At 40.3% G+C, this 17,407-nt stretch overlaps 4 protein-coding genes across 4 annotated transcripts in view; 1 reads left to right on the top strand and 3 right to left on the bottom strand.

Moving 5' to 3' along the window:
• The window catches only part of LOC129767556 (uncharacterized), a 79,642-nt gene extending 70,599 nt beyond the window's left edge, over positions 1-9,043 (top strand). The window contains exon 5 of the mRNA XM_055768572.1: positions 7,757-9,043. Within this exon, the coding sequence (XP_055624547.1) occupies positions 7,757-8,568 (812 nt within the window). The 3' untranslated portion in view covers positions 8,569-9,043. The remainder of the gene's footprint in view (positions 1-7,756) is intronic.
• A 1,364-nt stretch (positions 9,044-10,407) lies between these two features.
• Positions 10,408-12,237, bottom strand: LOC129767053 (uncharacterized). The gene has a single exon (XM_055767668.1). The coding sequence runs from the start codon at positions 12,235-12,237 to the stop codon at positions 10,408-10,410; it is 1,830 nt and encodes a 609-aa protein (XP_055623643.1).
• A 915-nt stretch (positions 12,238-13,152) lies between these two features.
• On the bottom strand, positions 13,153-14,112 carry LOC129767054 (uncharacterized). Its single transcript, XM_055767669.1, has one exon. It carries the CDS (start codon positions 14,110-14,112, stop codon positions 13,153-13,155), a length of 960 nt encoding a protein of 319 aa, XP_055623644.1.
• A 93-nt stretch (positions 14,113-14,205) lies between these two features.
• On the bottom strand, positions 14,206-16,623 carry LOC129767557 (uncharacterized). Its single transcript, XM_055768576.1, has one exon. It carries the CDS (start codon positions 15,307-15,309, stop codon positions 14,215-14,217), a length of 1,095 nt encoding a protein of 364 aa, XP_055624551.1. The 5' UTR covers positions 15,310-16,623; the 3' UTR covers positions 14,206-14,214.
• Between the last annotated feature and the right edge of the window lie 784 nt (positions 16,624-17,407).

Consider the following 17,407-nt stretch of genomic DNA (forward strand, 5'->3'; position numbering starts at 1 on the left):
CCAAAGATAAAATGTTTGCGTTAGCGAATTCCGGTAAAAACAAGCATAATTGATTTTTCTGTTTTCGTAGTTGTTTCAACTATTTTATTTGCTGTTTTCATGTTAAGTGCTAAAGAATGTAAGAATCTACAATAAATGGATGAAAAAAATTATATTTTATGCAGAAACTATCTGACCCGGCAAACTTCGTCCCGCCCAAAATCTATTTTTCGTTATCACATTCACGTTTTTTTTACTAAGCGCACGTTCATAGGTCCGATCGTAGATCTGTTCATTGATTGATTTCCTAATTGATTTCCAAATTACTTTTTACTAGAAAATTCCTAGTACTTCTACCAAAACCCGTCATTAGAATATCAGATTATTTTCAGACACAATTCTCGTTCAAGATTGTTCAACCACTTGCAAATAACATGTTTGTCCGTTACATGGAATAAATGTTTGATACAGAGAATATGATAGAATAAAGACAGTCCTAAATAGGACAATTGCTTTCTTGAGTTTTTCTCTTATCAACACATTCGGTGATCAATTTTTGTTTATATAGATAGGATAAATTTCAGGAGTGCGTTTTGCTGCATTAAAAAAAATCAATTGTCTTTTTTTTGGTTGAAATATGTCTATTATTTTTACGGGAACCCCTCTCCATTTTAGAGGAGGGAGGGGTGTTATACCATCATAGAAACATTTTTCATATTCAAAAACCTCCACATGCCAAATTTTATTTCGTTTGCTTGATTAATTCTCGAGTAATGCAGAATTTTGTGTTTCATTTGTATGGCAGCCCCCCCTTAGAGAGGGGGTGGAGTGTCTAACCAACATAGAAACATTTATTGCATCCTTAAAGCTCCATATGCCTAATTTGGTTTCATTTGCCTAATTAATTCTCGTGTAATGCAGACATTTGTGTTTCATTTGTATGACAGAGCACCTCCCCCACCCCTAAGAGAGGGCGGCGGAGTAGCTAACCTCCCTAGAAACATTCATTGCATCCTAAAACCTCCAAATGCCAAATTTTATTTCGTTTGCTTGATTAATTCTCGAGCAGAAATTTGTATTTCATATGAATCGCTACATTATTATGCTAGAAGATAATGTTGTTGTCTATTTTTTCTTTTGTGAATTGGATAAAGACACAGTTATGCTGGTTCATGTAGTTGTCTGGATTCATTCTTGTCAAAATTGTGGCTCTTGAAGATTTTACCTGGGTATTGACGATCTTACCATCAGACGGGACCATCGAAATACAACTTTTTTTTGTTGATAACGCAATTGGGTTGGAGGGAAGAATGGGATGATGTACATTCTTTCCTCCAACCCAACTCCATTCTGTCTGGCGATTTCCAATCTGGTTTGAATGTACTTCGGAGTGAGGTTGAGTCTTTTGGCTTTTTCGTGTGAGCCAAATATGTCCGGATTCTCGCAGAACTTGTTAAACACGTCGTTATGTAATGGGTAGGTCGAATTCCTGCTTTGTTCCAAAGGCGTTAAGCTCCTCCAGTTTCTTGTATGACGCGGTTCCAATCCCAGTTCGAGGAAGGGATGGTACGATTTGAGTCGTCTTTATTTTGTTGTATTCGTCTCTTCCCTTAGATCAATATAACGGAGAGAAAAATTAAAAAATTATCGAAAAACTCTGAAGGAAGGTCGGAAAAATAGGAAAATAATTCCAATATGTTCTACAATTACAACATGATAAGCGCTAATGAAATTGATCTTTGATCAAAATTGGAAATGGGTTTTCAAGCGAAATAATGTACTCGTATATCGTCTATCTATATAAATAAAAATTAAAGGCCAAATGTGTTGGTAAGCGAAAAACTCGAGGAAGGATTTGTCCGATTTGAGCTGTCTTTATTTTATAATATTCTTTTAGCGAATTCGTTTTTGTTCAGTTTCAACCCCAGTGCCGCACTAACTGCTGTCACGTTAGTTTTTATTCAAAACGTTTTTTTATTCACTGAGTGTCGCACTAAAGGGTGTGTCACATCAAATTGCATCACGGAAAAAACGCTGTAGAAATTTAATTTTTAGGAATTATATCATCAGTTTTCGCTTATAATCAGATAAGAGTGTATAGATCACGTTGGCCATGCTTCACTGTCAATTTTTCGTAAATTTGGAAAAATGTCGTCGAACGAAAAAGAGCGTCGTGAATTAATCCTGTGCACTCATTTCGAGAATCCGGAGTTGTCACATCGGGACATCGGTAAGATGCTGGGAATCGTCCAATCCACGATCAGCAGAGTACTAAAACGATACTTCGAGAACCTAACCATTGACCGGAAGATGAAGAACGGCAAAAATGGATGCTCCGTCAGTGAAAAAGATCACAAGCGCGTAGTTAAGCAGTTTAGACGTGATCCGAGGAGTTCGGTCCGGGATGTCGCCAATAAGCTGAATTTGTCAAGTTCATTCGTCCAGCGGACCAAGCAGCGGGAGGGCCTGCGTACATACAAGGTTCAGAAGGCTCCTAACCGCGACGAAAGGCAAAACATGGTGGGGAAGACGCGAGCCCGAAAGCTGTACACCGAATTGCTGACGAAGCCGCATTGCCTGGTAATGGACGACGAAACCTACGTCAAAGCGGACTTTCGTCAGCTGCCGGGCCTGTTGTTCTTCTCCGCAGAGGACAAATTCAGCGTTCCGGAGGAGATTCGCAAGCAGAAACTATCCAAGTTTGCCAAACAGTACATGGTGTGGCAAGCGATCTGCTCTTGCGGAAAGCGGAGCGCCCCCTTCGTGACCGGCACGGTAAACGGCCAGGTTTACCTTAAGGAGTGCCTACAGAAGCGCTTACTACCACTATTGAAGCAGCACGAGGGCCCGACCATCTTCTGGCCGGATCTCGCTTCGTGCCACTATTCAAAGGACGTGTTGGAGTGGTACGAAGCCAACGGGGTCACCTTCGTGCCAAAGGAAATGAACCCGCCCAACGCGCCGGAGCTTCGTCCAATAGAGAAATATTGGGCGATTATGAAGCAGGCCCTCCGGAAGAATCCAAAAGTTGTCAAATCGGAGGCGGACTTCAAGAGAAAATGGATTTCTGTTCAAAAAAACTACAACCTAACGTTGTACAGAACCTTATGGACGGGGTAAAGAGGAAGGTGCGAGCATACGGGCTTGGGCTCGAAGTATGAATAAAAAGAAAATGCCAAAAGTTGTTTAATAGTTTTTATTTTACTGTCTAAAATTTTCAAAAGGATCGGTCTACTGGGCGAATTTCTACAGCGTTTTTTCCGTGATGCAATTTGATGTGACACACCCTTTAGTTCGCCCCGAAAGCTGTTAATTTCGCACTGAGATGTTTCACGGATTGGCACTCGGATTCACCAATACAACTATACTGAACTGTCAAGTTCCGAGTATTGTTTTGGAAAATCTAAAAATAAAGTCTATGAAAATGGAAAACCTGCTGCTTTTGCTTTTGTATTATTGGAATCATAATCCAATTCGGATTCTGATTTTGAAGAGTATATTCGAGTAGACGGCATTAAGTTACGTGTGCTTTCATTGGGAGGCGAAAATAATGATGGATATTCAGGTGGAATAAACCTGCTTTCAAAATCAAAATTATGAATGAAAATTTACTTTAACGTATCGAATATTTATATTATGTGATCAAATAAGAGGTTTTTCCGATATCGCAGAAACATATTGAACGAAAATTGTGTCTAAAGAAGATTTTATATTATAATAGCAATTATTTGTGGAACAAACTGGAAATGCATCGACAAATGGTTAAGTGAGTGTCAGAACTACATGTGTTAGGTAATCAAACAATATGATTTTCAAATTTTTATATTTTTACACTGCACTTGGCCCTTCTGATCTGATAGAGAATAATTTACCTCCCAAGCACTAATATCGCAACCAGACGTCGACACTGTACATTTGTCGTCGCAAATATAAACAAATCAGACTATATAACGCACACCAACAAACCACCGCATTCGTGAATCTGAAAACGTTTTTTTATTACAGAGTCAGTTTGGCACTGACTTAGTTTTAAAAACAAATTCGCTATTTGTATCGAACATGTATTACGTACAACGGAGAAACATGTTATTTGCAAGTGAATTTTGAACGAGATTTGTGTCTGAAAATATTTTTTTATTATAATGACAAATTTTGGTAGAAGTGCAATGAAATTTATAGTGAAAGGAAATTGTAAAGAGTCAAAGGAGAGTTTTGCGATTGGATTTACGAACGTTCGCTCAGTAAGGAAACGTCACTATTTAAAAGTATTTATATAAAAATATCAATTTCGGGCGAGTCAAAATTTGCCGGGTCAACTAGTAGCATATATTGTACTGAGGAAAATGTACACGTGACCAAAAACTGAAAATCAAACGTGATTCCGCGTGTGGATGTAATTTTTACTGCTTCGATATTAAGCATTTTGAGTGATTTGACTTCAAAATTTAATTCGCTGATGGTTATATTTCGATTTGTGAGTTAACAAAGAGGGGATATTTGGTATATTCGGAAAGGTAAATGAGTGGAAAAATTAAATTATTGAAATAATTGTACGGGTGGGTGAAACGACCAGTTGCCAGTGGGAGTGAGATGGACTACGATAAGTCTGTTTATTCTATTCCCAAGGAATGCCCTGCGTCTATAAACGGAAATCAAATAGTCAAACTGGATTCTGGAAATCGCTGACTGGAATCAAAAGCAAAATAGTTGAGGGTCTGTCCGTTTATACTGATGAAAAGCACGATAGCATTTCTGGGTGGATTCATTCGATTTTCCATCATTTAACATTTAAATTATTCCTCTCACGAGCGATAAACTTCTACGCTTTTTACGAGGGCAGTCGGAAGTACTATATGTTCATATTACCCGCATTGAAAAAAGTGTTGTATTTTTCTATCTGTTTTAATTCCAGTAAAAAACATTGAAAAACACTTTTTTGTAGAACATTCGACGGATTATTTCGAGAAACAGTATATTGATTTGTATAAAAAAGCATTCATGTTTAGCGAAACAAATATACAATTGAAGTTTTGCTTAGCATGTCCGTCTTATCTCCACTTTCCCTACGCTCTTTACGTATTTGTCGATCCAGTTGTATATTTTGGATTTCTGGATTTCTCCAAATCTCCAAAAGGGCGTCTCAATGAATTGCTTAAGTGACGAACTACGTCTCATAGAATTTTATAATTTGAAAAATATTTTATTTGAAAGCCTATTTGGTCAGATATCTTTGCTTAGTTTAATTGTAGAGGTGTTTTTCGTTTACCTTGGATATCCTCTGCCGTCAGGTGTTCAATTGAAAAATTCATTGCCTGATGCGATGAATCATGTAATATATTATTGACAAAAATATCATATCAAAATATTGGTACACACTTTCCTTTGTTTCTTCATAGCACGTTGGTACTTTTTTCAATGAAAAAAAATTCTCGTTTACAGAACGATAACTATTATTTGTGTATTGCAACAAACGCTCAAATCAAATATAAAAATGAAACAACGATAATGGAAAATATGGTTCCATTTAAACTAGACAATGTTGTCATCTATTATCTTTAAGAAAAAAAAAGACTGAGATGAAGATCATAAATATCTAACTTGAAATATCTTGAAATACGAAATAGTTTGCGACTTTGAAGAATTTCTTGAATGATCATTTGGTCTTTCCTTAATTATTTTGCTACTTCACTAGGCGTGAAACTGTTTTTGATACTTAAACGAAGGCCATTAAAATAAATATAAACATTATTTTGGGGTTGATAAAAATAATAATGTTTGCTCTCAGACTTTTTTGAAATTGAGTATTTATGATGGAAACTACCTAAAATTACAATTTTCATATGGTCGGTGTTAAGTCAGAGAGGACCAATTCGCAAAATTGAAATATTAGAGTTATTGACAGATTTGGAAAATCACGCGAGCAGCAGGAATAACGTATCGAAATTGTTTCAAATGCTCAATGAAAACATAAAAATAATAAAAATGTCACATGGTCCGGTCTGACTTAATACCGACCATATGACCAATTTAAATTGCGACTGATTTTTTAAAAGGCCGTATTCAAAATAATTGATATTTCTTTCAAAAAATCGTAACTCCAAATCCAGGTGTCTGATTAGAAAAAAAATTCAAATATTCATATCTCCATTTTGGTGAGTTTACCACGGCACCACTGTTCGTGAAACTTTGTAAAGTTGGAAGGGCTTTCCAATAAGAATGTTTTTGTATTTTGAGATATAAAAGATTTTAATATTAATTGCAATTTATGAGTAAGATTAACATGGTTTTTGAAATGTAATTTTTCATTAATGGTTCATTTATTTCCCAACAACTTTGTCAAGCATCATATTTAACCAGACATCCGGATTTTGAGTTCAGTCTTTTTGAAATTAAGATCAATGATTTTGAATGCGCCCTTCTAAAAAATCAGTCGAAATTTAGTTTGTTCATATGATACTGAAAATTGTGATTTCAGGTAGCTTCCATCATTTGTACCATGTTCGATTTGTTGTTTTTGCTGTTGTTCGCCCAATTTGGCTATATAGTTTTGTCATCCGAAGCTATCACAAGTACTACTCAACCTATTCTGCTAAAATTGATAACATATCTTCCATGTGAGAATATTTACTGAGCTACATCACAGAGACAACTATTTCAAAAACTAATTTCAGATATTTCAAATTTCTATTGCTTATATCTTTTGAAGTGCAGTTTTTTCGAAGACTAGCCAGACTAGTTTTTTAAAGATAGGATTAAAGATGTCTAATCAGTCTGTGTGGTCTAGGATTGTGCGATCTTTATGAAAAAATCGATCTCGACGAATCGGTTTTCTGAACGACATAGGGATCGATCTACTGATTAAATTCATCATGAAATAAATTAATTGAAAGAGTATCATTAGAAGCTCAACAACAACCCTTAGTAGATGTCACTAGTTCCGATCATGTCAGAATTTGTACGGAATGAAATCGAAGAATGATCAAACTGACTTTGTTAGCAAGTCAAATGGTAACGTTTGACCGCTCTGAAGTATTTCATAGCGGTCAAATGTTGCCATTATGTAAATTTGTCAGGCAATCTTTAGTAAGATTAAAACCGATGTATACTGGAAAACAAATTCACAAAAAAGTTTGTCTCAGATCGAAAAAGTCGAGTGAAAAAAAATCGATCTTCTAAATATCGATCCAAGATCGCCCAATTCTAGACCAAACATACACAGCAGCTTCACCGTGTTCACAATCACTAATTTGACATCCTCGAAAGCGATCCAAACGTTGACATTATGTATATAAAATTCGTCAGGTGGCGAGATTGAAATCAGTGAAAAAAACTGATATAAAAAATTGTGAGATCGAAAAAATCGAGAGAAAAAGATCGATCTTCACGTTTTTTTCGGGTACGAAAAATCGATTCAAAAAAATCGGAAATCGAGAGGAAAAAATCGATCTTCTAAATATCGATCCAAGATCGCCCAATCCTAGTGCGGTTTCTGATCAAAGATGGTGAAATTAATAAGAAGTGGATTGAGCTCTACTTTTTTTTTTGTTTTTTTAACCGTTTCGAAGAGCCCATAATTTTCTTTCTCTTCATCCAATTATTAATATACTTATACTTAATATTTAATTCATACGTGTTGTACTTATTAAAATACACGTGATTAAAAAATACATGTTGTTGTCATGTTATTAAAATTAATTTCACCTTTCAATTAAACACAATCACATGAAGCTAACAAACTCGAGACAAACAGAATAATCATTTCCCAACCCCGTTACAGGTCTCGCCATTGCCGGTGAAGGAGGAGTCGCCTCTTCGAAGCCGATCGCCACTGCTGTCGTCGGAGACGGAGGACTTGCTGTGGCCCGTCCGGTGGCCACCGCGATTGCCGGAGTGAAACCAAGCGAAATTGGTGCGCTGGGTTTGCCAGTTGCTGCTAACAAAAAGCTAGTTACGAAGGGAAAGTATGGTCTGGTTGCAGCCGACCAAGATATCACCGCGGGATTATTGGTGGGACCTGGATTTCAGGAAGCTCGCGTTTCGCAGAATGAGATTGAAGCGGAAATTGACGATGCTCGGCAACAGGCAATGACCCAAGCCTATGGACATCCATTTGACTCTGAAAAGTTTATCAATAGTCTGCGGTTGAAGACTTCGTCCGCACAGCAACAACAGCAGCAGCAAGCGTCGCCTAGTGTGCAGTCAATCGCCTTCCAGCCCCCAACGGTCGTCCCCCAAGCGTATCCTGTAATGAATGATTATATGAACGGACCCCAGATCCCGGTATACGCCCCAACCGTGATGCCATACTACAGCTGGAACCCGTACGCAGCGTATCAAAGCCCGTTGGCCGCCTTGGCAGCATCATACCAGCAGCAGATGACATTTCAGCCCCAGTATAACCCATATCTGGCCAGTGCCGCCGTTGCCGCTCCGCATTCTTTTCAGCAGTATGATTATCCACAGCGATCCTTTTATCCGACTGCCATCAATCCTGCCGCCGCAGCCGCCGCTTCGGCTGCTGCCTACCCAAGCTATTACAATTATCCATCCTACGGAGCCCCATCGCCATACAGATTTTTCTACTATTAGTCTGCAGATCAACAGTCCTGCCGGCGGGGAACCTTACGTTCTCAGCATCAGCTCTAACGGAAAGTGACGGAAACTGAAAAGACTTGAATCTCATTCCACTATGCCCCGTAGGCTCCGGTACAAAGCTAAATTAACTATTTCAACTGTGGAGATTATTTTGTAGATCATCCTAATGGTATTCTGTCAATCGGGAAAGATCGGGAAAGATCATTGCGAAGATCTACGAGACTCTGCATGCTGCTCTCAATGTTAGGAGAAACACATACACGATAGGGCAAATAATGGGGGCACAGTGGAACATACGAACAGCTACAAATAGGATTAAATTTTCATGACCAACGTGCAAAAGCCAACAAAAAAAAAAAATGATGAAAAAGCAATGGAAACACAAAAAAATAGCGTTTTAGTTTGTAAGATCGACAGCAGCGACAATATTAGTGGTATGGAGTGAAATAAATAAATTATTCGTATTCAGTTTCTCGAGTTTGTTTGAAGGAACGCCATGTTCCAGTTAATGGGAAAAAATGGGTTAATGTGTAAAACAAATAGTTTGTATAGTTAAATCGAGAATCAGCCCTTACCTATGTATCAAATGAGCATACTCTCGAGGAAGCGATTCTTTTCCTACAATGAACCTTTGGTCTAATCGCACAATTATTGAAAAAATGATTGAGTGAAGAAAGAGAAGATTTTCAGATGATAACGATTTTTCAATTTTATCCGTCTCCAGAAAATTCAGCGAGTTGAAAGTAACACTTACAAAATCTCATTGAATCTTGCAAATTGGATATGAACTCTACGCCAAAGGTTTGTAAATTCTGTGTACAATGTCAATGGTTTTCGAATGACAGTACCATCCCTACCAGGAGTGAGGTGCCTAATCAATAGATCCTGTTGGCGCGTTCCTCAGCGCCAAGGCAGTGGACTGTAAACACGGAAAAACGTTTCAACTGTGTGTAAATATACTCTTTCTTCCGCCTTGAAAAAGGCAGGCAATGGTTTCCACGAAGGTCTTTGTAGGGAAACTAACTAAATTCGACTGGTTCACCGGATTGTGGACGGGACACTGTTGGCACGGATAAGTAATGGAAAAAACTATTCAATTCCTTTGCTCGAAAATGTATTTGACCGACGATATAATTTTTGATGCGTCCTCTGTGAACTATCTACGTAGAAAGAGGCTGAAGCTATCGGTGTATCTAGTTTTATCTGTCTTTCGTTTCGTTCTGTGACAAAAGGGATTATAAAACTATTATCTGCTTTGTGCGTATGCAGATTAGATTTTTGAGATAATAATGATCTGCGCGATAAAGTGTGAGCGTAGGCAAATCATTTAGGGTACCGAGTCTATTATTGACCTAAGCTTGAACATACCACCCACCATTGAAATTCTATTTCAATACATTTTTTTTTTCATGCGTATTAATAGTGGGGGCTATCAATCTTACTAGATACATGTCGGTATTTGATTTCAATTCATTTCAATGTTATTTTTCGCAAAAGAATAATGGCGATGAGAGCGAAAACAATAACTATCTACGCTGTTTTCATGTTTGACATATTAGTTACTCGATGACAGGATTGCTTCTTTCAACGGCTGCGGGGTGAGGTGTCGGGAAAGGTTCCTGCCGGATCTTGCACGGGTCGTCTTCACAGGAGATGCCAGGTTGGATGTGGATTCGTCTGCGGGATAGTGTCGTCATCTGCCAATGTATAGTATTTAGGCCGAGACCAAATCAAAATATAGTGAATGGAACAGGGATACTTAGCATGTGAGAGGGCCATAAGACCCTCTCCCATCCAACACTGCTTGTTTTCTGGATCCGCGAACAACTGGACCTATGATGACTCTGCATTGCGCTGCAGATTGTCCTGAATTGGGAGAACACAGATGCGTGTAATGGCTCGTTTGAATATGCCATCTTTTGTCCGGATGTTGACTACACGTATACAGCCGTCGTTGCCAGGGAAAACTTCTACGATACGGCCGTATCGCCACTTCATTGGAGGGAGATGATCCTCCTTGACCAACACCATGGTACCAATCTGGATGTTGTTGCGTCTTCGGGTCCATCTGGTTCGTTGCTGTAGGTCGGCGAGATACTCCGTTGACCATCGTTGCCATATGCGTCTAAGGAATTCCTGAACTAGTTGCCACTGTGAAAGCTTTCCCAATGAAATTTCCTCATAAGACGGTTCAGGTATCGCGGTTAGCGATCTATGCATCAAGAAACGTCCTGGTGTAAGGACGTTCAGATCCTGAGGGTCACTGCTAAGCTGTGTGAGAGGCCGTGAGTTTAAACACGCCTCGATTTGACACAGTAATGTTTCCATTTGTTCGGCGGTTACTAAAGCGTTTTTAAGAGTGCGATACAGGTGATGTTTTAGGGATTTCACCGCAGCTTCCCAAATTCCCCCAAAATGAGGAGATCTTGGCGGAATGAATCGAAATTCTATGCCCTCGTCTGAGCACAGTTTTACAACTTGATCTCGACTTTGCTGTGTTCGGAATAACTGCAAAAATTCGTTCAATAATCGTCTAGCGCGGACAAAATTAGTGGCATTGTCGCAAAAAATTGTTTGTGGTATGCCACGTCGGGCGGCAAATCTTTTGAGCGCTGCGACGAAAGAGTCTGTGGAGAGATTGCCCACTAACTCGAAGTGCAGCGCCTTCGTTGACATGCAGACAAAAACTGCAACATAGCACTTCTCTGGAGCACGTTTCCGGGTAAGCGGTCGCAAATATAGTGGTCCCCAAAAATCGATTCCTGTTCTCAGGAATGGCATGGTTGGGGTTACACGTGCTGGTGGAAGATCCGCCATGATTTGTTCGGTAACTTCAGGCTTGCTGCGAAAGCAAGTGACGCAGGTGTGCACGACTTTACGGGCAATGTTTCGTAGTCGAAGAGGCCAAAATCTTGAACGAACTGCTGCACATAACAGTTGGGGTCCAGCGTGTAGATATTTTATATGATAGTGGCGAACAATTAATAATGTTAGAGGATGATCATGATCGAGAATCATTGGTTGTTTTTGATCGTAGTTGATGCAAGCATTACTGAGACGGCCACGAGCTCGAAGAATGCCATCTTTCAGAATGGGTGAAAGCGATTTCAATTTGGAAGTGGTTTTAACTTGTGTAGATGAGCGAATTGAGCGGATGTCTTCTCCGAATGATTCATTTTGAGCGATTCGTACTAGGTTTTGTAGAGCAATGTCCAATTCAGCAGTCGATAGGGGTCCAACTTGTCGTGTACTTCGGTTTCTTAATCTAGTGTTGAACACAAATCGGCGGAGATGAGCAACTAATCGAATTAACCCGGTAAGCGTTGATTTAAATTCGAATATATTGCTGGGAGAAACTGTGGCTAGGGAAGTCGATGGTTTCTCTTCTAATAATTGACTATCGAATTGATCGTCGGTAGTACGCAAAATATTTGGTCGAAATTCACTTGATGTGCTCAACCAAAGTGGGCCTCTCCACCAGAGAGTGTGTTTGATCAGTTGACTAGCTAGCATGCCTCTAGATATTACATCCGCAGGGTTTTCAAAACCGGCTACATGGCCCCAAGTTCCAGCGGCAGTAATCTGCTGGATTTCCGCCACGCGATTTCCTACAAATCTCTTCCAACGAGATGGCGATGCAGCTAGCCAATGGATGACGATCATTGAATCTGACCAGAAGAAGTCACGTGTGTTGAGGTTCAAACCACTCTTAACCTTCTCATACAAATGGGTTAGTAGGAGGGCGGATGACAGTTCGAGGCGAGGCAGACAAATTCTTTTTTGACCTTTTCCTTGAGCTTTCGGTGCAACTTTCGACTTAGCCGTGAGGAGGTGTACACAAGTTGATCCACTCTCGGAGATGCAGCGAAGGTAGATGCAAGCTCCATACGCGCTCTCTGAAGCGTCGCAGAAGCCGTGTAGTTCAATGACGTATGGTTGACTACATGGGACTACCCAGCGAGGAACGGCAAAACCTTCTAGAGATTGCAGATCGTTTCGGAACTCTTTCCAAAACTGTAGTCTAATTGACAATCCCAGGATATTTTCGATTGCCACAATTGTTGCATAAACATTTTCGAACGTACTATAATTGGACCCACAAGCCCAAGGGGATCAAAAAAGCGTGCTGCGTCCGAGAGCACAAGTCGTTTGGTGATTACAGCGTTATAATTCCAGGAGGGTATTTTAAACCGGAAGACGTCTCCTGCTGGCTGCCACAGTAGACCTAAAGTTTTTACAGGTGATGACGAATCGAGTTCAAAAACATTGCGATTTTCTCTCAATTCGGCTGGTATGCTCTCTAAAATATGTGTGCTGTTTGACGCCCATTTGTGCAACTTGAAACCAGCACTACGAAGAATATCAGTTAGCTGCTTACAAAGCACGATGCCTTCTTGCTCTGATGCCACTCCACAAAGCAAGTAATCGATATAAAAGTTTTTATCGAGTATAGCGCACGCAGTAGGGTATGAGGTGACGTTTTCCATCGCAAGTTGCCGAAGGCAGCGTGTAGCTAAAAATGGGGCACTCGCTGTCCCATACGTAACGGTGCGAAGTTCATACGTGTCCACAGGATCATTAGGCTTGTTTCGCCATAAAATCCGTAGGAGATGACGGTCTGTTGGATGAATGAGTATCTGCCGATACATTTTTTTCCAAATCGGCGACTATAGCGTACCGTGAGAGTCGAAATCGAAGGATGATATTGTAGAGGTCGTCTTGTACGACTGGACCGACCATGAGGGCATCGTTGAGCGATACACCAGTATCCGTCGGACAGGAAGCGTCAAACACAACGCGCAGTTTCGTAGTTGAACTTTCAGGTCGTACAACACAGTGGTGTGGCATATGATAAGGTTGAATAGTAGAAGACAATAAATCAGCGTTAGGATCGATTAAGGTCATGTGTCCCAATTCGATATATTCTCGAATAAAATCCGTATACGATTTCATTAACTCGGGATTTGCGTGCAAACGACGTTCGAGTGAGAGAAATCGCCGTAGTGAAATTTCTCGAGAACTTCCAAGCTTCGATAAAACAGTTTTCTTCGTCGGTAGGGATACAACAAATCTACCATTGGCATCACGCGTGGTCGTCTCTGCAAAATATTGTTCACACTGCTGTTCGTCCACAGAAAGAATGTTGTTGGAGTGACATGATTCAATCTCCCAGAAACGCATCATCTGCTTTTCTAAATCCGCATTGCTGCATACCATGGTGACAGCGGAATGGCAGCTGATAGTGTTGCTACATTTGCCGGATACAATCCAGCCGAAGGCGGTTTCCTTTAAAATGGGCAAATTTGAATCAAGCTCGATAAAGCCATCAAGTAGTAAACGATGGTAGATTTCAGCTCCTATTATAACATCGATGTGACTGGGTTCGAAGAAGCGTGGATCGGCAAGGACCACGGAAGTTGGTATTTTCCATTGTGAAACCGATAAACGACTCGACGGAATAATCGGTTTGAATTCTGGTAGAATATGGAACTTCAAATCTACTGCGAAGTTGGTGTAACGAGACAAAACCTTGACCATGGCTGATTGCTTTGAATGTATCATGCTTGGACCAACTCCTTGGAGAGAGAGTGAATCGTTTTGACGATGAAGAATTAACTTTTGTGCCAGTTGTGTGCTAATTCAATTTCTTTCGGAACAGCTATCTAATAGAGCACGGGCCAAATGAATGTTGCCGTGAGAATCTGCTATCTTGATTATTGCGGTAGACAGGAATACAACGTTTCCACAAGAGGATGTATTTTCACGAACTGCATTCGGCGCGTGGGCTCCCACTGGAAGTGATTGTGACACGATTGGGGGTACTGGGCTAGTAGCGAAGGTTTGCGATTGTGAGTGAGGTGTGTTCGATATGATTGGAGCGTTCGATGAGTGTAGAGGTCGAGGGGTTGTGGTAATTGGAACGTATTGTGACGAAGCTATCTCTTGTCCTCGGTTGGAATTACTATCAGTGGAGCGCCTGTGCAGCATTGTGTGGTGCTTTTGTCCACAAACGCGACAGGCTGAACTGGGACAAGCCTTCACCATATGGGAGAAGGAGAGGCAATTTAGGCAAAGACCAGTCTTTTTCACCATTTCGTGCCTTTGGACGGGATTTAGTTTAGCAAAGGATTCGCATTTGAAAGGAGAATGATATGGTTTTTGACATAGTGGACAAGATTTATTTTGTGTGGCTGTAGTTGTGAGTGTCGATCCATATTTTTGTTTCGTTGAGAGTCTGCGAGTATCATTTCGGATAGTTTGTTCACGAGTCTTTGCCGCTGCTATAGGTTGTAGGGTAGCCAGGTGATCACGAAGGAATTTCAACAAATTTTGATATTGCGGTACCTCACGAGATTTATGATGACGCTCCCAGTATCTTTGGGTTTCTGTATCCAAACGTTTATACAACAAGTGTGCCAAAATATGAGACCAACCATCAGTATCAAGATCTAGTTTCTTAAGTTGGAGGAGGTTGCGTTCGTACGAATCTATCAACGTAACTAACGAATCGTAAGATTCCCGTCTGATGGGTTCGGCATCCAAAAAACCGTCCATCAGCGTTCTAGCGATAATTTTCTTGTTCTCAAATCGTTCTTGTAGCATTTTCCAAGCGACTTCATAATTTGACACTGTTACTTCGATCGACTCAACTAATGTTTTTGCTTCCTTCGTTAGTACAGAGAGCAGATAATTAAATTTGTCAACGGGTGTAAGCGATGCATCTTTATCGATCATACTCTGGAAGGCATCCCGGAAACTAAGCCAATCTTTCACACTACCATCAAAAAAAAGGGATTCTGAAGACCGGAAGATGAACACGGGATACGGTTGAATGGGAAGGCGGAGGGGAAAGATCAGTCACAGCTGTCGGTTTTAATCGTAGAGAAAGGAAAAAATCCTTTATATCGAAATACGTATTTTCAAATTCAATGCGCGTCTTTCTATTGGACGATTCCACGTCTCTAATAACTTCGGATTCTCTTTCGTCCTTAGTTTGACCAACCAGGCTTAAGTCCTGTTCCTGAATTGCTTCGATTTTTGCACGATTATCAAGAAACTTTTTGAATAATGTCTCAAGATGTTCCAAACGAGACTCAATTTTCACATGATCACGAGAATTATCAAAATCATTCACGAAGTTCTGTAAATTCTTCAGTGAATCGATGAAACCACGCTCAACTTTGGTGAGCTCACGTAACGACGCCATTTTGTTTCTATCGTTATTCAGATCACTAACCCTCTCGAATTTCAAACTTTTTGTATGAAATCACTCTTTAATAATCCAGCAATTGAAACTCACATGCACTATATCGATTGATTTCTATTCGCACCTTTCTTTTCTGAATACTCACGCTACTAGCGAGCCACGCTATAATTTTACGAAGGAGGATGAAATCCGTTTGCCACGGCCGAGAGCTCCACGTTCGATATAAGTTGCCGAAATCCTATCTATGCAGAAGAAATCCTTTTTTCAGCTGGACCCGTAATCGCCGATAGACCAATCGACGCCGATGAAACTTCCGCACGCGTAGGGTGATGTAGATGTTCACAGTCCGATGTGAAAGTCCATGATATTCGCACTCCAACAGTTCACTTTTGCCAGTTTTGGCCACTAATTACACATATCCGGTTTCTCGAAGGACCATAAAAATGTAGGGAAACTAACTAAATTCGACTGGTTCACCGGATTGTGGACGGGACACTGTTGGCGCGGATAAGTAATGGAAAAAACTATTCGATTCCTTTGCTCGAAATTGTATTTGACCGACGATATATTTTTTGATGCGTCCTCTGTGAACTATCTACGTAGAAAGAGGCTGAAGCTATCGGTGTATCTAGTTTTATCTGTCTTTCGTTTCGTTCTGTGACAAAAGGGATTATAAAACTATTATCTGCTTTGTGCGTATGCAGATTAGATTTTTGAGATAATAATGATCTGCGCGATAAAGTGTGAGCGTAGGCAAATCATTTAGGGTACCGAGTCTATTATTGACCTAAGCTTGAACAGTCTTCTTGAAAGGCAAGAGTGCACTAAGGATGTCAAATTCTTTTTACTTTTCTCCTACTAGCTGTTTTATTCTCTCGATGTTGTGCATATAACGTTTGAAAACTGAATGAATGCATTCGGTTTGGTTCTTGTTTTTAAAGGGACTTTACCCAAAGGTCATTCGTCCCTGTAATGAATGCATCCGCGAATGCCACCTCCTTTTATATGTATAAGAACGGGTGACACTAGCGATGCAATTTGGTGCGCGGTGCTGTCGGCGATGAAATAAAACCGTCCCGCGCATGCGCATGCCGCTCAATGTGTGCATCGATAACGTCACGCCGGAGCGGTTGAGTCGAGCGCGAACAGATCCTACTGTACTTCGAGATGTTTTCTCAGTAGAGGCTCTTATTTGGAGTAAGTATTTCCTGTAGAGCTATTACAGTCGGTTCTCTCACAGTCTAGCTCCAGCAAGCGAGCAGCCAACAGCCATCCTTAAGGCTAAGAATTATATTCGAATCTTTCAAATAGCCTTTTCAAAAATTTCGTAGTTTGATGCTCTGATTGTCAGCAATGTGGGAGGTAGATATAGATATCAGGGACCGAAATCTTCGTAGGTGAAAAATGAAGACCGACTCTACTCTTAGTAGCTTCGCTTCGACTAGAACTGCTTCGGTAGTCGCCCACAACAAAAAGTGACTTGACTAGCGTTGACCAGCGAGGATCACTGGTGAACTAGTCCAGTCAGTGGTTATTTTAACAACGTGAACTCAAACCAACGAATTTAGACATTTACCGAGCATTCTAAAAAGGTCCTCGCGTTAGTATTAGGCGTGCAAAATAGCA

The sequence above is a fragment of the Toxorhynchites rutilus genome, chromosome 2, assembly GCF_029784135.1.
Source record: "Toxorhynchites rutilus septentrionalis strain SRP chromosome 2, ASM2978413v1, whole genome shotgun sequence".
Classification (NCBI taxonomy): domain Eukaryota; kingdom Metazoa; phylum Arthropoda; class Insecta; order Diptera; family Culicidae; genus Toxorhynchites; species Toxorhynchites rutilus.

Bases quoted from the DNA above. Each gene is read 5' to 3' on its own strand.
- LOC129767053 (XM_055767668.1), bottom strand. From the start codon at position 12,237: ATGATCGTCATCCATTGGCTAGCTGCATCGCCATCTCGTTGGAAGAGA.
- LOC129767054 (XM_055767669.1), bottom strand. From the start codon at position 14,112: ATGGTCAAGGTTTTGTCTCGTTACACCAACTTCGCAGTAGATTTGAAG.
- LOC129767557 (XM_055768576.1), bottom strand. From the start codon at position 15,309: ATGATCGATAAAGATGCATCGCTTACACCCGTTGACAAATTTAATTAT.